This window comes from Temnothorax curvispinosus, unplaced genomic scaffold (assembly GCF_003070985.1).
Source record: "Temnothorax curvispinosus isolate PA1 unplaced genomic scaffold, ASM307098v1 QBEX01013139.1, whole genome shotgun sequence".
NCBI classification, from domain to species: domain Eukaryota; kingdom Metazoa; phylum Arthropoda; class Insecta; order Hymenoptera; family Formicidae; genus Temnothorax; species Temnothorax curvispinosus.
The window spans coordinates 18,425-38,426 of NW_020222919.1; the positions used below are offsets into that span (position 1 = coordinate 18,425).

The 20,002-nt window shown below is 36.7% G+C and overlaps 3 protein-coding genes across 5 annotated transcripts; 1 reads left to right on the top strand and 2 right to left on the bottom strand.

Annotated features, from left to right (window-relative positions):
- Nucleotides 1-788: 788 nt before the first annotated feature.
- On the bottom strand, nt 789-7,424 carry LOC112463390 (trifunctional enzyme subunit alpha, mitochondrial). Its single transcript, XM_025029797.1, has 11 exons — nt 7,349-7,424; nt 5,218-5,324; nt 4,803-5,075; nt 4,460-4,710; nt 3,597-3,980; nt 3,349-3,519; nt 3,049-3,271; nt 2,599-2,808; nt 2,206-2,401; nt 1,818-2,020; nt 789-1,282 (listed from the first exon to the last, which is right to left on the bottom strand). The coding sequence occupies exons 1-11, from the start codon at nt 7,422-7,424 to the stop codon at nt 1,079-1,081; spliced, it is 2,298 nt and encodes a 765-aa protein (XP_024885565.1). The 3' UTR covers nt 789-1,078.
- Nucleotides 7,425-8,671: 1,247 nt separating this feature from the next.
- Nucleotides 8,672-16,957, top strand: LOC112463393 (run domain Beclin-1-interacting and cysteine-rich domain-containing protein). 3 transcript variants are annotated; one of them, XR_003041770.1, is made up of 10 exons: nt 8,672-9,574; nt 9,953-10,134; nt 10,408-10,559; nt 10,884-11,067; nt 11,313-12,895; nt 13,344-13,526; nt 13,608-13,790; nt 13,873-14,026; nt 14,319-14,637; nt 14,838-16,957. XR_003041770.1 is itself a non-coding variant. In XM_025029800.1 (9 exons), exons 2-9 carry the CDS (start codon nt 9,955-9,957, stop codon nt 14,517-14,519), a joined length of 2,820 nt encoding a protein of 939 aa, XP_024885568.1. In that variant the 5' UTR covers nt 8,672-9,574; nt 9,953-9,954; the 3' UTR covers nt 14,520-16,785. The 3 variants fall into 3 exon arrangements, 2 of the variants coding, with proteins under 2 accessions (XP_024885568.1, XP_024885569.1); XM_025029800.1 differs by having other exon boundaries at nt 14,319-16,785; XM_025029801.1 differs by lacking the exon at nt 8,672-9,574 and adding an exon at nt 9,584-9,875 and having other exon boundaries at nt 14,319-16,785.
- Nucleotides 16,024-19,987, bottom strand: LOC112463392 (G2/mitotic-specific cyclin-B3-like; the record flags this gene model as incomplete). Its single annotated transcript, XM_025029799.1, has 3 exons — nt 16,024-19,287; nt 19,436-19,716; nt 19,826-19,987. Coding segments are annotated over 3 exons (495 nt in total), but the record flags the coding sequence as incomplete, so codon positions are not given.
- Between the last annotated feature and the right edge of the window lie 15 nt (nt 19,988-20,002).

A 20,002-nucleotide genomic window follows, 5' to 3' on the forward strand; every position in this document is an offset into this window, starting at 1 on the left:
TATAGAAACAGTTCAGTATAGAAACTCTTTATTTGTAGTAAATTTTGCAAAAATAGATATACAATTGTTACGTTAGGCTTCGCCTAACTTACAACAAATATTGTAAAAGTATTTGCAAAGGTATCAAATATCTGCGGCATATAAAATTCTCTGAAATTAATAAATGCACGAGTCTATCTACAATGTTCGCGAAAAGTCGTTGGGCGCGGGACGTGTAAATACCAAGTCCAAAAATATATGGTACTCTAGAAGTCGCGACAGCCTCGGCGCATTATGCGTGCCACGCATTATAGCCCCTCCCATTTGACCTGCACACGTGGAATCGCGTCATACTGTATCTCGCGCGAATAAAATTGTGCTAAGTACAGTCAAAGCTGCATACCTTTTAATGTCTTTGTCTGTTAATGTATTCTTTCACTGAAACATTAATCAGAAATAACATTGTTAAGAAATTAACAATGTTATTAACAATGTTAAGAAATTAACAATGTTATTAGGACTATTAATCTTAGGACTACACACATAAATGTGAATCCCGGTGAAAATTTTAAAAATCGTTAATATTCTTGAAAATTTCTTTTGGATTATACCTTTATAATTTACAAATTTAACAAATAGATTTGAATTGATTTTATAATCATATTCTGATGTTTGGTATTCTGTTGGAAAAAAATTCGAAAATATGGACTTCTATCAGAGTTAAAAATATTCGACTACGTCTGAAAGATCCAGTGTGTGATTGCGTCTACATAAATACGTGTATAGTCCTATATATATATATATATATATATATATATATATATATATAAATTCGTTCGCATATCGTTTGTGTTTATTCTAGGTAATTAGAAAAAGATGGTAAACATTCTTCCAATTAACCTTTCAACAAATTAGCACACACAAGATATAACAAGTGAGAACTCCAAGTTGAGTTGCAGGATAACAAAGGGCTTAATTTATGCACCTATTTCGCGGATGCATTTTCTCTTTCTGACTCTGAAGCGAACAAATATAATACAGCTCTCGGATGAACATTCAATCAATGAAGATATGCCGATAATGGATCCTTATCGAACTTTTACTTTGGGTGGAATTTTCGCGTAGAATCGGCCGCCATATCGCGCAGTAACTGGCACGGTCTGTAAGTTTCGCCGTAGTGACTCTGGAACTCCTCCATCTTCTTAACGAGACGATGGGCGCCGTACGCGTCTACCCAACGGAATGGACCACCCGTGAATGGCGGGAAACCCAAGCCGAACACAGCTCCCACATTGCCCTCCAACTAAAATATAAATATTAGTAAATAACGCAATAAAGAAAATATAAACAATTATAATTAGATAATTATCTAATTCAATTAAGAATACGATCAATGACTTAACAAAGTTATTGAGCAAAAGCAACTGTTTTTGAAAATAACAAAAAACGATCCATTTAACATTTAACGTGCAAATTATAAATCGACGTGATTCCATGAAATAAACTAATAAAGTATCATAAGCATAAAACGCGTTACAATTTAACAGATTTTGTTCAAATTTTTGTATGAAAACTGTTACTTAGATAATCGAATTGTTCTTTTGTTATCCATTAAACGAAAGCAAGGTTTCCTTTGAGACTGATGATTTGTTAATTTCGAGCAACCATTATATTGTTTCCCGAGATAGAATTCTGATATAGAATATGTTATCTATAATTCAATTTACAGATAGAAATCTGGGATAATTAAATTACTATCTCATATTTTACTATCTTTGTTATTTACTGTTCAATAACTTGTTGAAGGTGTCAGATAAACATGAAGTATATTAACTTACGGGATTAGCTAGAATATTTTCTTCCAAGCACAGTACTGCTTCATTAACGAACCGTGAAACCATCCTCATTTGACGGTCCTCGTCGGACGTGCTACCCTTAGGCTCGAGGCTGTACTTTTTTATAATGTCCAACGCACCGACATTTACGTCCCTGTTCTTGGAGCCGGTTTCATACACGAATATACCTTTGCCGGACTTGCGTCCTAAAATTCACATGTGAAAGTCTAACTTTAGTATGATTTTATCATTTTAATATTTTTATAGGCTATCGTTGATATCTTATTTCTTCTATTATTAACTATGCGGATTTTTCTGAAACACGTGCAAAATAATGATTGATCTATTGTATTCATCGGAAGTTTTCTTCACGTTATGATAAAAACCTTACCGAGGAAGCCAGCTTTGACCATGTCGCCGAGAATATTTACGTCTCCTCCCTTAAAGCGCTCCCCATAAGCTTTCTGGAGATCAACACTGATGTGAGCACCCACATCAATGCCGACCTCATCGGACAAAGTGGCTGGGCCAACAGGGAAGCCGAATGTCTTTGTCAGTTTATCCAGATGCATCGGCTCTACGCCTTCCTGTTTAACAGATTACATCGTATTTATATTCGCATTTTATATTCGCGATTTGGAATTGAAATAATCAATGTCAACATGACTGCGATACTGCAGAATAAGGTCGGTCACTCTCTAATAATATAATTATAATAATTAATTCTAAACGATATCATTTATTTTTCGTACTTCTGTAAAAAATAGCCGCTATAGTAGCTCACCTGCATTAGTCTAACCGCTTCTGACAACATGGTAGAAAGTATTCTTGAAGTGTAAAATCCAGGACAATCACCGACTGTGACGACGATCTTGCCCTGTTTCAAACCAACATCTACAGCGGTTTTGATCGTCTCTTCAGATGTTCCTTTGTGTGTTATAATTTCTAGCAGTTCCATTTTGTCGACAGGAGAGAAGTAGTGCATACCGATTACCTGTGAAAAAATATGTCTTGAAAAGTTCATCATCCATTATATATTTATGCAACTATTATAATTAAAAAATTAAATAGCATTTAATTAGCTTACGCACATATACTTTTTAAAATTACAATTTAATTTAAAAAATTGAATATTCTTATAATCATAAATATTTTACATTAAAATAATATTTATTAAATACTAGATATTATTAATAATAGCTTGGAATTAAACATTAATTATCATTGACTTTACTTTGTCAGGACGGCTGCTACCAGCAGCGATTTTTGTGATAGGAATAGCGGACGTATTGGTCGCGATGACGCAGTGATTCGGCACTACGGATTCAATCTCCTTCAGAACCCTGTGCTTGATGGCGATGTCCTCGAAGACAGCCTCGATCACTAAGTCTGCATCTTTGAAGGAGTCGTAACTTAATGTTGCATTGAGATGTGACAAATACTTGTCCTTTTCAATACTGTGTAAAAAATTTCCGTTAAAAAAATCTGTCTTTTTTTATACGTAGCTTCTTTTTTTTATAGAAGAGACACGGACCTGGAGATTCGTTTACGCTTCACAGCACCGTCCAGACCTTTCTGAATTTGGTTTATGCCGCGATACAGTCCGACCTCGTTGGTATCCTTCATAATGATATCAAAACCTTTGTCGATACTGACTTGGACGATGCCCGCACCCATTAAACCAGCGCCAATAACTGCAACTTTTCTGTGCACATTGAATTGCAATAGAATATCGATAATTATTTTGATCAGTTTTGCTCAAAGATTTATTGAAAGACTGACTTGACTGCACTCTTGGGCGGGCCGAAACGATTTCTCTTGCATGCTGTCATGCCGAAGAACAAATTTGTAAGGCCTTTACATTCCGGTGTAGCCGACAGTTGACCGAATCCCCTGGCCTCAGCATCAAATCCAGCAACAGGACCCTTGTCCAGACCGACCCTTACCACTTCCAGAATTTTAAGCGGAGCTGGATATAAGCCATTCGTCATTTTCATCACTTGGGCCTTTGCTTTCTTGAACACCTGATCCTTGACGAAGTTGATGGACAGAATCTGTTGCGTTATCTTGTCCACGAGAGATTTTGGACCGCGCTCAATCTTCAGTCTTCCGCTTGCGATATCCTGCGCAGTTTTCACCGCGGTTTCCTCCAGATATCTCATCGTACTGGAAAACGTGATTTGATTCTTAAGTATGCGATGTAGTTTTGATGCACAGCAATATTAAAGCTTTACTCTAGCGAAAGAGATATTACATATGCAATTAACATGAGAGACGAGATAAATATTTTCTGAAGAGTTCGTGAATGAACATATATGTGAGATGATAAAAAATATAAATTCAGATACAAATCATTGCGAGCAAAAAAATTATTGTTATTTAGGGTCGGTTGTTCCAATCTGTTGGCAAACTAACTAATAGTTAAATCATAGATATGTCTTTGTTTTTCCTTCGAAGACAAAGATAGACATATAATTTAACTATTAGTTAGCTTACCAACGGGTTGGAACAACCGGCCTTTAAATATTTATGGTATAAATGACTTAAAATCATTAAAGTTTCTTACAAAGCAATTAGTGTAAATTGTAAAAAGCTTAAGCGCATCTGGTTAGAGGAAAGTGCACTTTTTATTTGTATATTTTTACTTTTCTTCGGGCGATCCGATTCCCGGTCCAAGGCGATTCACCAAGATATCCACTAGTCCAAGTTTCTTCGCTTTGTTGGGCTGAACATTTTTACCAGTGAGTACCATATCTAGAGCGGTGGTAAGAGGAATCAGCTGGGGCAGGCGTTGAGTACCACCGCCGCCAGGAAGGAGCCCGAGCTTTACTTCTGGGGTTCCTAATTTGGTTTGCTTGTCGTTAACGGCGAGTCTGTAATGGCATGCTAACGCGACCTGTATAAAATAATCAATAATTTCATCTGTTTTTAATTTCCCCAGCTAAGCTAAATGCCTTGTAATTCATTTTAAGTGTTAAAATACGTTACCTCTAATCCTCCACCGAGACACGAACCGTGAATAGCAGCAATAATTGGCTTTTTACTATTCGCTATTAGATCTAGAACTCTGTGGCCCTCTTTCGCTACTTGATAACCAGCTTCTGCATCCGGAAGAGCTTGTAACATACTAATATCTGCACCAACTATGAAATTGTCTGGTTTGCCACTAATAAGAACTGCTGAGTTTACAAGAGGATTGGATTGAATTTCATTCAATAATCCTTCTATCTCTCCCATTAGTTCCTTGTTTAAGGTGTTTACCTATATCAACAATAATTAAAATAAAAATCTGTGTTAACGTACTCTGGTCTCCTTTTCCAATTTTAAAATAATTTTATTATCATATTTAATCATGTGTACACGTATACACACACATACAAAATTATATACTACTATATATTACTTTGACATTTGGTGAATCTATGGTGATGACTGCTACGTCGCCGACGGTTTTGCATTTAAAATATTTCCTATTTGCCACGGTTGCTAATGTTCTCGATTGTTGCAAACCTAGAAATATAAAAATGCGAGACGTAAGTAATCAAATGTAACATCGACTATACGTATAAAAATACGCTAATATTTTTTCCCAAGTTATTACATAATCAAATAAGATACAAGACAATTTCAATGTAATAAAAAATTAGAATTTCATTAATAAAACACTTTTTATTTTGCCTCAATGGTCGAATTTGTGAAGATGCCCGTCACAAGAAATCGAGGTTCGAACCCTAACTAAGGTAATTTCGCAATAAATTCTTTGCATTCTTTGATTTAAAAAGATTCTTATTAGCATTATTGTTAAATCCATTATCGATTTAATGTGAATTTACTGTTCCAACGAAACTGTTTCAAGGTACAGTTTGCTAAATGGGAGTGTATGTTAATTCATATAAAAAAGTGTAATTAAACTATAGAGATCTAGCCCGACCGAAAAGGCACTTCTATATTTACTTGTGTAATATTTTTCATTATTTTTTTAAAACGTAATAACTTTTGACATTTATCATGTGTGTGTGTGTGTGTGTGTGTGTGTGAACTATATACATAATTCCTCTATTTTAAGGTATAATATCTAATCTACAACATTTACATTGTGTGATAAAGCTTCATATATATTCGCATTATATTCTATATTCTCGTCATCGTTGTTTGACGTTAAAAGCAAAAATCTGCATAAGTGCACAGGCATAAATAAAGCATTATATGTTGATTAATCAAACGTCAAGCGTAAATTTTGTCAAATAATGGTTGCAAATGAACAGTCTGTTTTGTTATGTGATAACTTTTTAATTTCTTAGTCTCGAAATTTATTTATAACCTGATCTCTCAAAGTTCAATAGCTTGATATAATTTTTAAGACGAATCTATTATAAACGTCTTTATAATAATTTTTAATGAAATTTGTTATATTTTCATATATTTTCTCTATTTAATTTTCTAATCCATATTCTTCTCCTTTTCAAAGTGCAAGAAAGTATTTAAAAAATTATAAATAATCATGTAATCTTTCCATTATCTAAAATCACATCAATATTGATACCTGTATACGTTTTATCTCTGTTTATATCTGAAGTATATTTGTTTCATTTGAAATATATGAAGCACTCTCGGAATTTTCCGACGATCGAACGATTTGAGCATCAAAGCTCCAACTTCAGAACGTAAATTTCAAATCTATTCGATATAATTCGAATCTTAATTCGATTGAAATAGCAAAATGAAGTTAGGCGATGTATCGTATCGAGGGGGGACAAACAAAAGCCATCATTTCTCTTTACAGTAAATGCAATGTTGGAATTCTTTTTTCAACTGTGTCGTTTGAACAATCCAGGCATCGTTTCGAACAGCGCGTTCGACTTTAACGAAGTTATACGAGCGTCCGTACTTTGGACTTTTAAGTTCAAAGTACGAAAGTACAGGCACGATCACGTAATACTCGGAGATCCGCCACCGTGCCGTGCCCTAATGCGAATATAGCGAGGTATTTCTCAAAATAACATAACTTATTCGGTCGCGCCGGTGCCAGTCGTCGTCGATCATCTCGGCAGCGCGAAGTTAGCGCTAATCGACCTTATCGCCAGCCCTCTCTCGATTGCGAGAGCAAAGGTCGAACGCGCACCGGCGCACCTATCGGCATCTTGCCCGATGTACCGGCCTGACGTATTGGCGAATATCCAGTGTCAAAAAGAAAGCTAATCGGCTCCCGATTTTCCTTGTCAACTTAACGACGCTCCCTAACGAATAGTTCGCGTCTCGGAGCCGGCATAAATTACGCGCCATTGCCGTTCGCAACCTCATCGAACGTCTCCCTTTACTCCAGACTGGTTGCCGACCGGAGGTTTTGTTCAACCTCTTTTCGGTGTCTTCAATCTTTCGTCGCGTTTCACGCGACACCGGGTCGATATTTATTCGGCGTGAACGTCACGCAAGAGAAGAACGTGAAATTGCCTGGCGGCGTATAAGTGATATGTATTTCTTGAAGATGCATATCTGAATACCCGCTCCTCTTCATGGAGCGGACACGTAATCACCTGTGCATTTCGAAATGAAATTCGCGTTGGCGCGGGAGCAGCGCGCGAGGGCGCCGAACAGCCTGCAGCTCGCCATGATCTCAGTCGATTCGGATCGGACGGGCACACACTCTCATCGAGGGAAAACGAGAATCCACGAGTCACGCGCGGCACCGCGTGCGAACGACACTCCGTGTCTTCTGTCTCGTCGGTTGTCGCCCTGTCTGCCACTGTCTACTGGCACCGCGGGGTCAGCGGGGTATAAAAAAGGAACGCATGATGGGGAGGGGGAACGCCGCGGTCGAGAGAGACACGATCGGTAAAGGAGGAATCGCGATTTTAATCCTGTCTGCGCTAACGCGCTAATCTTCAATAATATTCATAATAAATTGCAGCTACACGTAATTGTGTAATTTTTCCTCGTCTCCGCGAGCAAGATAATAAATCATTCTCCTTAAATGAAATCGAAAACCGGTTTTTTTTATAAATATCTTTAAAATGAGAGATTTTTTTTTACAGTATAAAAGGCTCCAGCGTTTTTGGCTTATACACGAATTCACGTACAGGCTGCTTTTATCTTTTATCTTTCATCCCTATATTATTTCAATATGAGTTCAGAGATTTTAATATTGTCAACAAACAAAAATAATTTCTACGTACATTTGTTCGTGACGATAGAAGATCCATTTTTTTATGTTTATTACGTGGAAAATTAGATTAATTATTATGAAAAGAGAGAAACTTTTTAAACTTTCTGATCTTTCCGTCGATATAATTGTTTATCGAGAGTATATCGAGTATATATATCGATACTCTCGAGCGCACTTGCGTGTGCGCGCAAATGCTTGGGGTGTCGACTTGCGCGGACTTTGATCCTGACTTTATTAATTCGCCGACGTAATTCATATGTAACTTATTGCGTATCAATGCGAACATCGAATAAACAGAATTTGTTTTACGACATTGTAAATTAGGTGCGTAACTATTATATAATTACACTGAAAATTGTAGTAGAATTATACACTATATATAATACAATTTTATAACTGCAATTATATGCATCGTAATTGTATTATAGTATTTTATTAAGATCACTCTTTATTCAATAAGCTCTCGCAAATAATAAACGTGACAAAATAAACAATTTTTTTAATATGTTACACATATTATATAAAATTTTTTGATATGATTAATTTGGCTATATATAATAAAATAAGATATTATTAAAAATAGTTAATTTTTTCTTATAGTTAAAGCGTTAAAAGATTTTTATTGTGATGCACATAAATGCCGAAAATCAAATTTATCTTATAAATATTTTGTTTCTGTCACATATATTTTGTGAAATTTTATCAATGAACTCTCAGTTGTGTGATTGATTAAACCGTTTACTCTTCGGTCCAATTGATTTGAGTGTAATTGCATATCTTGTTTTCCATTATGTAAGAGTTATAAATATCATTAAGGTCAGCCTTCTCAAGATGTTTAGATAACTGATAATAAATATGTATGCAATATAATACTTTGTTGTCATTGTAAATTGTGCTGAATTATAATAAATAATTATAATTGTAGTATATAATTATATCTTATATCAACCATCAATTTATCGAATCATACGCGCAGTATTTTATAAATTGTAAGTAAAGTGTTAGACCAGTGTTAGACGTACAGAATAAGCATATGCAAAGCGAGATACACAATAAATCAAAATTCTCGAGCATTACGATTTTTAAAGTTCTATATTTATTACAAATTCTTTTCTCGTATCTATTTTAAAATAGGAACTTTTATTATTACTGTAACAGTGTGTAACAAAATGCGATATGACATATAAATAAAGAAAAATCTTATTTATCAAAAGACAGTCATGAATGAACCGGCGACGTCGATAACTCACGATTATCGACAGCGTTGAAGTTGCCGAGATCGCGATTCGATATAGCGAGCGACCCGCTATCGAATCGCTCGTGTCTAAGGACAACGTGGGACAACGGACCCTCGTCCCTCCGTGATGATTGCAGTCACGATTGCAGTCATTGCAGTTACCTATAGTTACCAGCGTAAACGCCGTAAACAGCGATTCTGAGCCGCATGACAGCTCATCGTGATCGTTCATGATCGAGTACGGCGGGAGTTGCCCGCCCATTGCTTATCAGCTATCGCGTGTTGTCGATTACGGCGGGCGGCGGTCGCACGTAAGTGCGTAATCCGCAGTATCGGAGCGCACGAGCTCCGGCTAGCACGGTGAGCAAAATGACGAGTGAATTGGAGTGAATGCTCCGGTGACAGGCGCTACCGTGACAGCACCTTTCGCTCCTCACTTGGGCGCGATTGAACGTCCAACAGTGTCGTTCTGATAGTTCTGTTCCGCGTTAATTTTTCCTTGCATGATTATGACGCGTTAATTTATCTATAAAGATATATTGTCTCTCGCGGAGGAGACGAGTGAGAAAGGCATGAGCAGGAATCGCCTTACTCACGTGTGCACCGTCCTTATGGTAGAGCCTTACGTCGCCTTTCAGTTGTTGTAGTCAATTGTGGCCAAGTGAGCGGAGAATTTAAGGAAGATTCAGAAGATTGTATCCGTAGACGAAAGATATTGATGATTTTTGTTGTCAACAGGAATGGCTGAGAATGCTCATAGCAAGGAGCAGTGGCAGCTCCTCCACAGTCTTCGTTCCACTGTGGAGGGTCTGCTGATCGACGGGGTGTCCAATGTGTGGAATGTTTACGGTGGCCTGAACCGGCTGCACAGTGTAATGGAGCGGATATTCAAGCACGGATGTCGTATATTTGATCCCAATGTTAGTTGAGTTTGTCGTTCCCAGAGTTTCTTAGAATTACCATTATCGCAATTTTATTATAATTATTTTTTATGGACTACTTCTATCAGATTTCAATTATGTCGGTATTGCCAATTTAAAGCATTCTTGTTTTTAAATAATCAGGTTTAATATTGAAAGGTTGTTACATGATAAAAGAATTTACCGCAACTATATAGATACAAATTGCTTTATACATATTACTTGAAGAAAATCTTGACATATAAAGCTCATATTGTGAACAAATTTTTTAAGGGTGAACCAGATTGCTGGATATTCATTCAAGGACTAAATTGGCTCCAACCGTCTTTGGCAACGTCGCCAGTATTGTTGGAAAACGAGGATTACTTATGCAATTTGCCAACTAGAATAACATCCAAGAAGGACATGTTGTGGCTGTACAAAAGGTAAGTAACTATTTTTTTCTTTATTAAATATATAATATGTGCAGTTATAGTGTTTCTTAAGTAGGTAAAAAAAAATGAAGGGGATATTCCGTGGCTTATTTTAGGAAGAAAAGATAAACATATGCCCTAAACTGCTTTGTTCTTAAAATACAGGATGTCTTCCTGAAATTTCCTTTTTTTCCTGAAATAAGTCAACGGAATATTCAATTTTTTGTACTTACTTTAGGAAACACCCTATATAAATATGGTGTATCTTTGAATGTGTTCCTATCTCGAGGAGTTTTCTTATCACGATAAACAAACACTAAAAGTACTAATTTACAGTTTAGAGGGTCACTCCCTATCACATAAATTGTCATGGCTTCTATCAGATAAAGAACACTTGCTTTCTTGTCTGGAACCATGGGCCTTCCTTTGTCAAGAGAATTTGGCAGAAGCGACGCTTTTGTATCTACGAGCAGTCGAAAGGAATCAGTCTGTATTGCTCGCAGAAATCGACCCCTGCTTGGTGAGTAGCGTTTTAACATTTCTTCGTTTCATACAAAGCAACTGCATAAGCCAAAAACTTTATATTAATCTCCTCTTGGTTAATTTTTTTGCATTAAAATAAAAAATTTTTAAATTTTGAATTCCAAAATTAAAAATTCCAGACTTTTGATCAGAAATTTGCTTAATTTAAATATATTACGATATACTGTTTATGATGGATTTCAGTGCATGAAATCATTCTTTTTCTTCTATTTTAATTTGCAGTTCTCGTCGACGTGGATATCCCCTAAAGCGAGCCCCAGGCGCCATCGTCGCTCGTCCTCGTATCCCGTAAATTTTTCTGGCGTCAGTCATATTTTCGCGCGAGACAAGAGCATGAGTGCTCTAACTAAATGTCAATTGGACAAACTGAAGGTTTCAACGCAGTCTGTGTCGCACGACACGGACAGCACTGAGAATCAGATGTCAAAATCCATACAAGTTATCACTAATAGTGAGTCACAAAGGGATTCCCAAATCGACGACGTATCTCTGAAAACGTGGAACAGTCTACCCGCTTTGGTCAAGAGTCATAACGGCGCGGTCGTGGGAAATTCAGCCGCGATTTCGCCGACAATTCTAGAAAGCAGCAATAGCAACAGTAACAATAATCGACCTCGCACCGTTGAATTGGCGGAGATCATCAATATCAATTACTCGGACTCGAAACAGCCCGTTGATTCCAACGTGGACAAGCTCACGGCGAAGCCGAAAACACCCATCAGGAAGACGAGAAATCGAACAAAAGCTAGACATGGTCGGAGTAAGAAAGCTTTTGAAAATCCAGAGGTTTCCTCGAGCATTCACGAGAACGTCAAAAATATGGTTGAGGAGACACGGCCGATTTCAATTACGGAATCGGCGGAGACGAAGACGCAGGATCAGTGGACAACTCGCAAAAAGACGTCCTTTTTGGCGGGCTCGGCGCCCGAATTTACGGGCTCCTGGAGCATGGAGGTGGAGGGCCAGAAAGACATTCGTACGCCGCGGAAGAGTTTCATGGAGGACGGCGGCAGTAGCGTGCAGCCGATGGCGACCGGGTACTTCCCACGTCCGGTCGAGGGCCAGAGTTTAACCAGCTTTCTGTCCTCGGCGCGGTTCTCGCGCGCCCACGACGCCGAGTTGGATCGCGAGAACGCGCACTTCAGCGTCTGCGAGGCGATGATCGCCGCCATCGAGCAGGTCAAGTGCAACCGGTTGCAGCGTCGTCTGCTGGACGATGCGGCCGACGATGAGAGCGACGAAGAGATCAATCGGCTGAAGCAACGGATCCGGCTGCGACGCCGGCAACGCCAGGAGGAGAAGTGTCGAGGCAGAGGCTGGAGCCGCGGTGACCTGCTGAGCGACGGCAGGACCGACACGACCACGACCACCGATCAGAGCGTCAGCCCGTTGTCCACGTCCTCGGGTAGCTCCTCGGACAACGTGTCCACGGAGGACTCGGAACTGGACGACGAGCGGAGGTTGAGGAACGGCGGTATGTCCGCGTCGACTGCGTCGTTTTCGGACGCGGAATCGCGTGCGGCGAGGTTTGCCACGGACTCTAATGAAAGTAGCATGTCCGCTGAAGGGGTAGCTCTATCTCTGATCAGTCGCTTTAGCGAGAAGCAGCTGCCAAGGGCGAGCGAGCTGCAGTGGCTGGTCTCGGAGAAGGACGCGCCGCAACGCTTATTGCCGATGCCGAAGAGTTGGCCGGTCAGTCCCGACGAGGTCGAGATTGAAGACGCGCGGACTATTCCGTTGAGGGGGACAGTCGAATGGGCCCCGCCGCGCCCGCAGATTATTTTCACACCTCATCCACCACCGGTGTAAGTGCCAAGAGAAAAGAATAGTAATTTTTATAAACCTCTTAATGTTATTCTTTATTATCTTTTTATTGTCATTCTTAGATAATGAGAATATTGAGAGAGAGAGGGGGGAGGGGAGGGGAGAGAGAGAGGGGGGGGGGGAGGGGGGGGGGGGAGGGGGGGAGGGAGGGGGGGAGAGAGAGAGAGAGAGAGAGAGAGAGAGAGAGAGAGAGAGAGAGATGCATTACTATTATTTTTTATTATACTGATTGATCCTATAAATATGAATTCTGCGAATATCTTTAAAATATATATAAATTCTAGTAACAATGCAATCTACATTAGATCTCATTGCGTATACAAACTCGTTTATCTTCACTCTATCTATTTGTATTCTTTCTCCTCGCGGCAACTCCGCTTGACAATTTTTTTTGCTTAGCCAGTGCTTTGATTTTAAAAATTTTTTTAGAAGACGGATGCTGATAGCGAAGCAGAATTATAGGTGCGCGGGTTGCGGCATGAAGGTCGCCGTGAAATATGCCAATCGGTTTCGGTACTGCGAGTATCTGGGTCGATACTTCTGCACTGGCTGTCACACGAACCAGGTAGCATTTATACCTGGGAAAATTCTATCGAAATGGGATTTCAACCGGTAGGACCTCTTTAAAAACTGCTCGCCAAAACTAAACGAACGCGTTTCGATGTTTCTTTAATGTTTCTTGACGCTCTGCAGGTATCCCGTATCCAACTTCTCATATCGATTATTGGATCAAATGATGTCGGACCCGCTGTTTCAAGTGAACGACTTGAATCCGCTATTATACAGACGAATAAAGCAACTGGACAAAACGAGACTCTTGCGCACAAAATTATTCTTCCTGAAGGATTTTTCCTTCGCATGTCGGTTCGCGACCAGGTAAATCTTTTTTTTTTGCAATTTTGAAATTTATGTTGTGAATAGATATAATAGTTCGATGGCATCCACTTCTATGTTATAGTCTTCAAGACGTGCTGAAGAAGGAACCAAATTACATCATAAACGATCCACATGTGTACTCGATTCAAGACCTAATAAACGTCAAACTCGGTGTGCTGTGCGCCAGGCTGCAGGAGCTTGTTCAAATTTGTTGCGCACACATTGTAGATTGCGAGGTATCCAATAATTCAAAAATTAATTTTTATTTTAATCTTCAATTTAATCTAAAAGATTTAGTTTTGCAAACGATTATATTAATATTAAAACAGCTTAATTAGACTCTTTTAAGTTCAAGTTTTACTTAAATGAGACTTTTTTAACAGCAGAATATGCAATATTTAATAAATTTAATAAGATTTTTCACTCAATTTCTCATTTATTTTATTCTACATCGATAAAATTGTTCATCCTTAGATACCGAATGACTTGATTGTTAGGCAGAATTATATCTTATGTATTCTCTTTCAGTTGTGTCAAGCTAGAGGATTTGTCTGCGAGCTATGTTGTTCTAAGGATGTGATATTTCCGTGGGATCTGTCAAAAGTGACACGATGTGAAAAATGTGGCGCGTGCTTCCATATCGATTGCAAGCACAGGTCCGACAAACTCGAGTGTCCTCGATGCATGAGGTTGCACGCCAGACGAATTTCGAGGGACGAGAAGCCCTGACGAATGACGAGAACGTTCTTTGTTACGCTATTTAGAATAGGATATGTATATTAAAGCACGACAAGCCATTCAAGTCCAGAAGACATCTTATAAGACTTATGCCGGGCAATAAACAATTGTAAGGAACGTTTAGATTTTTTAGGTGTCCTTAGGCTTTGATTTTATCTGAGATGTTATTACTAATATGTAAAATATATTTAACAACACATATTCAAGAGATTAAAATATCTTGGATATGGTATTTAGACAATTTGTTAGATACTATAAAGTGAAAGTCAATTCATTCGAGCTTAATTATGACTTCTAACATATTCGTAGAAAGCTGCAAGACTAGTGAAGGACGGACTGTAAATCTCGGACAAAAACGTATACTAGGGGTAGGGACTCGTAGTAGAAGTTCAGATTTTTTTTATCCTCTACTCACGTAACTAAAAATACTACTTGTGCCTCAGTCTCGAAAAAAGGATATTGAGTGAACGAGACATACATACATTATAGCGAAGACTGAAGCATTGTGATATATACATATTGAATTTCAATTTTCTTTCGAACAATCTGCAAACGAAAGATGTCCACAGGATGTCTTTAGACATCCTCTGTGGATACTCAGAGACGTATCGATCTATGAAAAATCTTAGATGTATAAATCGAGTAATTTATTACAGAACATACACACACACACACGACTTTATTTGCCAAGCAAATTAACAATATACATCATATTTCAAGATAAACTGTTATAGAGAAAGTAATAAACTTTTAAAAAGAATAATAATATATAATATATAATATATATATATATATATGTATATATATAATATATATACATATACACGTAATAAATTTTTTTCAAACCTGTTATACATTCATGTAGTTAACTCTTTTGATAGACTTGGATAGAGAAGTTTTAACCATATTTATGCATGTTTATTCGAGCATAGCAAACATGAACGAAAAGTATTATTTCCTTGAATTTATTTTATAAATAGCAATAAGATTCTCGAGTAGCCGATAGTAATTTTATAGCTGCAGATATTATCAATTAACACAAATAATATAAAATTATTATGTAAAAGTCGAATCTAATAATAGTAAGCACGTACCTGATTTTTACTGAATTTAAAGTTTGTATTGTTTACTTATGGACAGCTTTAAAAAGCGAAAAATTAAAATTAGAGTAAATAGATTTAGTGAGAAAGAAATTTTGACGTTTCTCTCTTTGTTACATTCTCTCACACGACATAGCTCTAATTCTTGATATAATAATTATTAACAAAATATTTATTTAAAAAAGCATGTAAATAAAGATGTAAGATTCGAACAATTGCTATTAATATAAAAGAGAAGTCGCAATTTACTTTTAGAATAGAGATTGATTCGCAAATATCGATCTCTGTGATACATAATAGTGATTCAATAATCGGTTTATTTGACTAAGAACGAATTAACAATGAAATAAGATTCCTTCTCCAATTACTTCCAGATAAAATAATGCACAAGCTAATAAGTGTTCTTACGATTTTATTAAATTACATCTTATTTATAATGCACATACACACATCTTTTATCGCAGCGTAATAAACGTCAATTTATCGATAGTAGAAAAATATATTACTAATTATATACACACTAGCCTAATTTAGACCAAATTTTATGATCGCGCATGTATCTTATATTTATATATAATATATATATTCATTACATCAATTTACTTTGATCTTGCCTTAATTAAATAGTGGTACAATATATATACAGATGAAAATCTGCGATTGATTATATATGTACAGTATATGTAATTTTTATTTATCTATATTCGCTTTTTTTTTTGAGGTAACTAAGAAATCTAACGACAGTTAATGTTCCGGAGGTGCGCGTTACATTATCATATTTTCGCATAAAAGTATTAATATAAATACTGTATATAAGTAATTTTGCTGGATTTGCTGCTCAAAAATTACTGCATGTATTATACTGGGTAGCTATAAAATTCCTTTGTTTCATTTTTCAAATACGCTCTACATATTCACCATATACTGAATATTTGAGCATTTCTTTCATTCAAATAAGAAGTACAAAGGGTGTTGCGCGCGGGATTTGGGTTATGAGAGCAATCGAGAGCATATTGATCTACCGGGTAATTAATTACATATGTATATATTCTTATTTTTCTAAGTTACTTTATTTTTTGTACACACTAAAAGATTGTTATATTATTTTTGTAAATGCTTTATCTTGTATTTCTTCGCATTAAAGATATTTAATGCTTCGTCTCTCTTGTATTTCTTCAAATTATTCAAAATATAAATAAATACTGATTATATAAGTAGATTATATTGTAAGAGTTCCAAATGTGATAAGCAATCTCCCCGTCGAACGCAAGAATGTGATAGGTTCATTTTAGATGCAAAAATCATATTCGAAATAAAACGTCCAAGTTATGGACTTGTTTCATTTTTTTTACACCGAGCCCTTCAGTTAGAGATTTCGTGGCCACCCTGTATTTAGGGAAATAAAAATGCACGACACACGCACTTATCGTTTCGGTTTTGTGACATTATGAGAGAATGTTAATATCACAGATCGTTTTTTCTCATTTCTATTTCTATTGATTGATTTCTATTTTTTTTTACCTGAATTGTTCTCGGAAAAGAGAATTATGTCACCCAGTACGCTTTTACAGGTTTCGAAACGTCGGGTCTATGGATTGCGAGTTTTTCTTTTCGAATTTATAATCACGCTTAGTTTTGGCACGCAGGAGTATATAAATCAACCTTTTCTCCTTTAAATTTTAGAATAGTGAACTATAGGTATATCTTCGTAATGATAAATTAACGATAGCTTAACTGGTGTGTAAATTTTAGATATACCTCGTATAATACCACATTTGCCAGCGGAAATGGCTGACATTTGCCGCTCAGAAATTGAGTAATTACGTGTTTACGATGGAAAAGAGATCTTACTTCGCGAAATGTACAAAACAGGAAGTTTACATTGTATCTAACCGAATTGCCATAATGTAGAAATAGAACGAGATTAGACACAGGCTATCCTGTCTCGAATTGAATTTTTACCTCGTCTGATCGTCTGCGATTAAATATCTCATTTTTCTTAAGCAAGACCGTGTAACAGAAATTTTAGTTTCTCATCAAACAACATAAGCTTCATTCAGTCTACATACAGTCGGGCTTCCGCTATGCGTTTCCTTACCGGAAATTAAGTCAGTTTCTCTATGTTCTTCCTCCTGTTCTTCAACTTCCAATATTCTAATGATTAGGACGTCAATATTGGAATGTGTGGAGACTGTGAAGGGGAAAGACAAGAAAAGCCAAGCTTGATCCTGACAAGGAAAAAATACGGAGACCTAACTGTAAATACAACAATGATACGTAACAACGCGCCACACCTCTTTACATGGCAGTATCTCCGGTGAAACCTGTCGCACAATCATTTCGTGTAATCATGTTCGTATTATCAATCGGCGATTGGTAGTACAATCCTAAAATATCTTTCGTCGTGAAAGACATCGAAAAAAGATTAAGATTAATTACGAGGAGACAGGCTGAAAAGCAACGCACACGGTCAATTATCCTGAGGCACAAGATAGGGACAGTATGTTGTGTTCGTTCAATTACTCCTAATAAATGTGCAAAAAATTTGCTCTATTCGATGATTCTCAAAAAGTACATGTCTAAATAGTTAAGCATATTATGTTAATTAGATTTAATACACGCAATTTAATGTTTAGTCATTGTTTAGAGTGTTGAATTGATATTATTACTCGAGGCACGGTGGACCCTCGGAACAAAACAGAATAATGAATTTTCTTCGCTAGTGTATAGAATAACAAATAAGCAACTTAATCGACAGACTGGCAAAATTTTATAAATATGAAGCCAAATGCTTCAAAATCATGTGACAATAAAGCCTGCTGCGACAGATGTAAAACATTCAATTTAGGTTGATGAATCTGCCGTCGTGGGATTTGCATCTCTCTTCTCAAAAGGTGTGTCTTACTCTTCCGTGGATGGTAAAGCTAAGCGAACGGCGTTACGCATAAAAAATTTTTCACTGGGAAGAATTTATGTGGTTTATAAGGCAATCATGTAAAAAAACAGATAAATTTTATTCTTTTCTTTCCTTTAAATTTTGAAAACATACATCTTTTCATTTACGAGCAATTCGATCGAGCACATGTGCATTACTTTTCAGTCTATTCTCGCTTATTGAAAAAACCCGATGAAATTTCGGGTTGAGAATTCATCTCGCAAGGTACAAAAGCGTGGCGCTAAAATAAATTTTTAATAAAAAAAAGAAAAGAATTAGTAAAATGACTTATACAAATAGCAAAGACTGTAAAATGATATAGATTACTGCGTCATATATGTATATATAAATAATAATAATAAAGATAATGAGAGTCAATATACTATCTAGTGTACTCGTAAAAAACTCAATGAGGTTTCGCGACAAAACTTTTTGACATGCATTCGAGATTTTTTACGTTTTTTACGCCTTTGTTTCACGCATTATACAATTTAGAGAGCAGCGCCGCTATTCGCATGCTAATGATCACTTAACTAAGGTCTAGGTTGTCCAACAATTCGATACGCGACTAGTCTTAATTTCTAATGCTTTGTTATCAAGATGATTCATCTGCCTGTATTTATATACTGAATTTGGAGCACTTTTTTTGACTTACTTCAGTACTCTTTCTATTTATATGTCTAAAGTCTCTTTTAGGGGCAGCTTTGCTACTTCAAAGAAAATCCTAGAATGCAAATAAAATCGAATAAACATTGGTCATTCACGAAAATATGTTTCAATATATGTATATATAAATTATAACGTGTGTAATATATAAAGTGTAACATGTTCAATATATAAAAAAAAATACATAGCAAAAAGTAAATACTTACTTGTGGCTGTACTTGCTGTGGACAGTCTTTAATGCTTCTTTGTGTTTCCTATGCAAACTCTGGTTTAAAAGATTGCAAATATCTCTTATGTCGTCAAGTTTATAACCGCTATAGTATTCTAATGTTGGATTCCATCCTCCCAAGTCCTTCATTAGCAACGCGAGTAACAACGCCGCCGCTGCCATTTTACTATCGCTAAACCTGATCATTGTATAATCCATCAGAGAATGTTCCAGTATGTACCGAGCCAGAGTTAACGTGGGCATAGACACCTTGGCACACTAGTTTCAGATAATAGTGATTGAATTAGTATAAGTTTATATAGATTCCATTTGAATAAGACTGATATTTTATACCCGATATAAATTGTTAACTTTGTGAATATCTTACCCTGGCATAACGTCGAAGAAATCTGTAAGAGAGAGGTATTCCCAGGTCAAAATTGACTATCTTTAAAATACTTATTTCCATTTTGATCAGCTCCCTTTGCGTGTAAGCGCCGTCACATATATACAAAAAATCTTCCACCATTGGTGGTATTCTTTCCTGAAGTTAAAATTAAGAATA

Coding starts and splice junctions, on each gene's coding strand:
- LOC112463390 (XM_025029797.1), bottom strand. CDS start 7,424: ATGGCGAGCTGCAGGCTGTTCGGCGCCCTCGCGCGCTGCTCCCGCGCC. Junction 4,711..4,802: donor GTCTCGGTGGAGGATTAGAG/GTAACGTATTTT, acceptor TATTTTATACAG/GTCGCGTTAGCATGCCATTA. Junction 1,283..1,817: donor AAAATATTCTAGCTAATCCC/GTAAGTTAATAT, acceptor TTTATATTTTAG/TTGGAGGGCAATGTGGGAGC.
- LOC112463393 (XM_025029800.1), top strand. CDS start 9,955: ATGGCTGAGAATGCTCATAGCAAGGAGCAGTGGCAGCTCCTCCACAGT. Junction 10,560..10,883: donor ATGTTGTGGCTGTACAAAAG/GTAAGTAACTAT, acceptor ACTAATTTACAG/TTTAGAGGGTCACTCCCTAT. Junction 11,068..11,312: donor CAGAAATCGACCCCTGCTTG/GTGAGTAGCGTT, acceptor TTTAATTTGCAG/TTCTCGTCGACGTGGATATC.